Source organism: Belonocnema kinseyi, chromosome 8 (genome assembly GCF_010883055.1).
Source record: "Belonocnema kinseyi isolate 2016_QV_RU_SX_M_011 chromosome 8, B_treatae_v1, whole genome shotgun sequence".
Taxonomy (NCBI): Eukaryota; Metazoa; Arthropoda; class Insecta; order Hymenoptera; family Cynipidae; genus Belonocnema; species Belonocnema kinseyi.
This window is the reverse complement of record NC_046664.1, coordinates 33,888,499-33,893,891: the sequence shown is the minus strand read 5'-3', so window position 1 is coordinate 33,893,891 and position 5,393 is coordinate 33,888,499. Positions and strand designations below refer to the sequence as shown.

Genomic DNA, 5,393 nt, shown 5'->3' with positions numbered 1-5,393 from the left:
ACCGTGAGTTTTCACCGGGAGCGGGTGTTATTCCAGGAAATGGCACCCGCTTCCGGGGAAATCGCGGTGAAGTTTTGGCTACACCCACGTCTTACGACCGTGAGATAGATCATGTTAATAGCAAAGTACATACAAGCAGTCAAATATCGAAAATAATGACTCTCTAATAGAGAAAATTAGATTTTTGACATTATTAGTTCATGATGTTCCACATTGTTCTATATTACTAGTATTGTAGTAGGTATCGCTAGGGAGTTTTATCACCAACCTGGGTCAGAGTAGTGTTGCAGAACGTGTTATTTAAATAAGTACCACGGGAATCAATTTTATTCTGAAATAAAGCAAAGATACATTTTATATATCGTATTATAATTCCTATTAATGCTTCAACCTAAAAATTAATTTGATTACTTTTTTTCGTTTTGTTCGAAAACCCCTACCTACGCCGAGAGGAAAATGGCTTAATGTTATAATAATAATAGTGAAATATAATATATTATAATTGATAATTCTTTATATTTCAAAATGAAATTTTGCAATCGAAAATATTTAATAAAATAAAAGTAAATCAATCAGCGTATTCAAAAGTACAACCAGTCTAAAAGTTATATCTAAAAAGATACATCGAAGTATAATTTTATACAGTAAATTTCCTCTTAATTCAGAGATTTCCTATTTCAAAGGTCACCTATTTGGTTGCATCCAGGCGACCACCCGGGTGAATTGGTGGGTGAAGTAAAGAAGTGTGTGAGACTTATTAGGGTGAAGTAGAAGGGACACCGTAGAATGAACGGCTTCGAGTGTGTGCCGGATGTATGTTTGGATTTAGATATTTAGCGAGTAATGTTTGGGAAAAGATAATTAAGGTTATGTTATACAAAATTATTAATAGTATTGATTTATTTCAAATAGATCCGTGCTTTTTGGAATATGCGCATTCGACAAAAATAACCTAAAGGTCGCGGTAGAGGTGAGGGCACCTCCAGTCTTGAATTTCTGGAACGGGCATAGTTTCAAGGTCGCGGAAATAGGAGAAAGTTTACTGCATTTTAAGAAAATTATTTTATAAATAGGTCTATCGAATGCATTGACTGATTTGATTTAATATTTTCAATTGCGATATGTTATTCACAATTAAAAAAAAATTCATTTTTATATTTGGCTGCTAAACTAATAGTATAGAATAATATTAAATATATTAAAATAATTATTTCGAAAATCTTGTTTTCTAAAAAAGAGTGCATTTTTTTAAACCTAGAATATTTGAAATTTAAAAAAATAATTTTTCTCTCCAAAATACCTCTAAAAATACCTCGAAATATCCCAAAAATGTTATTTATAGAAAAAAGATAAAATGAGATTAAATTTATTTTTAGAACAGCTTATTTCTTCTTTGTACGAATATTGAAAGATAAAAAATTGGAACACTTATTGAACCAAAATACATATGATTTTAAGCAATTTGAAAGTCCCACTCTCTAAGATTATATTCCTTGAAAACTCTTACACCGCATCCTTTCTTTTTTTGATAAACTTAATTTTATAAATTGCTCAACGATTTAGAAAGAAAGAATTGACGTATAAAGCGTGTTATTTTTTTTAGAAAGAAAAATTGAGGGAACATTTTTTTCTAAACGATATAATAATACGAGTTAAGATTTTTAAAATAAATAAAATTACTATTTCAAAAACGTAACCTATAAAATATGATTGTATTGTAAGATACCGATCCAGGAAAGTATAGCATAATGACAAAAATGGATGCCTCATTTGTTATTTTTGTTAGGGTTTCGTAACCCCGGGCAGTGCCCGTCCGTCCGTCGTACGAATCAATATAGACATAAAGCCTAAAACTGTCATAGAACCTAAAATTGGCATTAAGCCCAAATTCGACAAGCAGTCCAAAATTGATGTAGGGCCCAAAATATACGTAGGACCTGAAATTAATACAGGGGCCAAAATTGACATAGGGCAATCAAACAAAATTAAATATATTTTGTTTTGTTTTGCTAAAACACATCAGTTAAAGTAATTATAAATGACCACAAATTTTATGTATCTCTCAAAATGCTTACCCCTGAAAATGAATCTACTTTAAAAATAAATTCATAAATTACTTTTTTCTTTTCTCCATAAAAATATTCTTGAGCTTATATAATTAAAAATGTCTTGAGGTAATAATTTTTTTTTTTGAATAAAAAAGACCGGTTTATTTATTTGCTACAAGTAAACATTTAAACGGCTGACCCAAGCAGAAAGAATTATTTAGACTTTCGATTGTCATGTTTCTACTTTTAGGATCTATTGACGGTGGCAATGAGAAACAAGCTCATAAAGAAAAGCCTATCACCAAAAAGCGAACAAGAGGGTTTTGATCTGGTAAAAATCGTAATAAAATATTCACTTATACAAAACTTACGTCTCTAAAATGTAGTTTTTTATGCTTCATTTTGTCTATTTTTACTTATTTTATTGCACATATATTCGATTAAGACCTTTTTAAGAGAAATTACTTTATTATATTATCAATGACAAATTTACTCTCAATTTATTTAGATTTGCAGTAAAAATATAGTACTTCTCAGTACTGACTTACTTGTCTCTCGGCTGTCTGCCAATACAAAGATACCGTGTAAGTTGGTTAAAGTTCACCTTCAAAGGCCCATATATTTCTCTATGGCCTTGCCTAAGAACAGCCCGTATAAAAAGGCTATTAATTATTGGTAAGTATTTCCTCAAATTTGGTCAGCCTGAAGAGTAGAATCCTGTAGGTACTATATAAAATGTTTGTAGTATTGAACTATCTTTTATTAAGTATTCACACAAAAAACAAAGGAAAAATTGGAATTTTGTGTACGAAACCCCCACATTTTTTATGGTTTCCAAACATATGTATTTGAGACCTTTCAGAAAGTTTAATTTATTGTGCCTTATGCAAACAAATTTTTAACTGTCTAATTGCGCCATATCGTTAAGAAGGACTGTCAATCCTCGACATTAGGCGAAAGAATTATTCTGAATCAACAATTATTGTTTAAACAATTGTCAGTATATCAAACAAAGTAAAAGCTAGGCAATAAAGCATGATTTTTAAGGTTCGTTTTGTTAAAGTTTGCATTCCAACAATTATAAAACTGAAGTAAAAATTTTCATTTTTCGCATTGATTAATTTGGCTGTAGCATTCGGGAGATACCATAAAATTGCAATATTTAATGAAAATTAACATACATAAATTATGCAATCATGATAGGTGTGTTTTAGGGCTGAGGTTGCATAAAACAAAATACACTGGAACCGCGGTTATATCCTCTCGCACTTAGAACCTCTTGCCCTTATATCCCTGCATAACTCGCATTTATATCCGCTTGTCATCCACCACCTCGCATTAACACGTGACAAACAAGCCATTCAGAGCGCAGTGCGGCCATTTCTCCTTCGCTGAGGAGCATTGGTGGGATCCCATTCCGGGAGGATATAAGTGAATGTTTACGTTCTAGGACGGCGGATATAACTCCGGTTCCAGTGTATTAAAAAATTTGGCATGAAGTTGATATTTAGCTTATTATAATTTTTTAAATTCTGGAGAGTATTAAAACTTTTTTTTATTCTTTCATTTAATTCTTAACATATATGAAACTTCAGTTCAATCTTGTCATTCCATTTATTTTTAAGTAAATCTAAAAAATAGGACATAGCTACTAGTCTAACCTGTTCAAATTATAATTTTTTTTTTAGAAATTGGCCCCGTCAGATCTGTCTGAATTGTTAGGATTAAACAATTAGTTTTCATAGAAATAATGCAATTTCAAACATTCATTTTATATTTTCAAAATAAGCAATGAATTTTCAAATTCAAATAAAAACGAATTACGGAATACAAGCTAGAAACTTGATCAATTTTATGTCATACCAAATTTTTGCATACGAAAAGGGATAATTAATACGAGCCTATTGTTTCACTAATATTTCAATATATATTTCAATATTAGTAAAAAATTAAAACAAAAACTATTTGTGAAAATTCTTGTATACTTCTTTCATACCACATCTTTTAATTTGAGTGATTCTTTTATTGGTACACATAATGGTAATACAAAATCTACCGCGTGAATTTCTTTACTTAAACATCATAATCACTTTTTTAGCATCTTGAAACTAATGGAAAGAGGGATATTGAAGCGCATTCAGTCAGATTTTCGAGAGAGAAGCGGCAGCGAAGTCTCCGCCGTAAATGCACCTACTGAACAAGAGTTTCATCCTGCAACCATTTTTGATGTAGCATCACTTTTGGCGATGCTTTGTGGAAGCGTGGGCTTGTCTATCCTGATATTATTTTTCGAGAAAGTTTATTTAACAGTTCGTAAGAAAAAATCTGTGAAGATTTCAGCACGTTCTCGTATTCGAGCCATGCGATACAGAAAATTGAATTAAGATATAAAATATTAGGACGTCTATCAAAGGAAAAATATTTTGATATTTCTAACGCACCCACTTCGTGCATTGTCTTCTAAATGAACCGGTTAAATAATCCACAGTGTTAAATCTGATTGATAGTAGTATATGTCCATGAATTATACTTTAATTTTTGTGGAATGATTAAATGAGTCAATTGTGAAAAATTAATCCTGATTTTGATTAATCTATATTTCCAAAATGAAAAAAAAATTGAATTAAAAAAGAAACCTTAATAAGAGCTGTGATCTTTTTTCTATTCCTCATTTTCATTTATACTCAAAACCGATAGGTGTTAAGATAATTACAGTTATTTATCCTTACATTCCTAAACTTTTCCATACCTCCGGAATCCTCACTCGTCAGTAACTCTTTTAGAAATTTTCTCCATTTTTGTTTAACCTTATAAAATTTTAAAGAATCTGATACTTTTGAACCGTTTTGTACACTTGTAAAATTTTTAGTGCTTTTTATTAAAAAATAATAAGATATATTTTCTTACCAAATTTAGGGGATAAATATTTCTAAAAAATTCTATTTAAAAAAATGTGAAAAAGTTTTTTTGTAAACATAATATATTTGAAACGAATTTTTACTTCAGGTCCCTGATCTTAAATTAACTATATTGATTGTATTTAATTTAATTTGAATATTCCACTGATAAATTCCATTGCTTGAAGGCAAAAACAATTGAAATTGCTATACTGGAATTAGTTACAGGAAGGAGTAAAGATACATACAAAATTGGGTAATGTAGTTTATGAACAGCTTCTTAACAATTTCCTAATTTTATTGATAGTTTAACATTTTTTAATTGCATTAATTTGTTAATGTTACATAATATGTGAACGTTCTCTAATATGAAATGAAATATAAAAGAATGTCAAAGATTTTCAAAACCAATCAAGATTTTTTATTGAATTTGTCCATATTTCTTATC

The 5,393-nt window shown here is 29.8% G+C and overlaps 1 protein-coding gene across 1 annotated transcript in view; it reads left to right on the top strand.

Annotated features, from left to right (window-relative positions):
• The window catches only part of LOC117178431, a 10,828-nt gene extending 6,317 nt beyond the window's left edge, over nt 1–4,511 (top strand). The window contains exons 6-8 of the mRNA XM_033369856.1: nt 2,299–2,379; nt 2,557–2,723; nt 4,147–4,511. Coding sequence (XP_033225747.1) covers nt 2,299–2,379; nt 2,557–2,723; nt 4,147–4,432 — 534 coding nt within the window. The 3' untranslated portion in view covers nt 4,433–4,511. The remainder of the gene's footprint in view (nt 1–2,298; nt 2,380–2,556; nt 2,724–4,146) is intronic.
• The last annotated feature ends 882 nt before the right edge of the window (nt 4,512–5,393 follow it).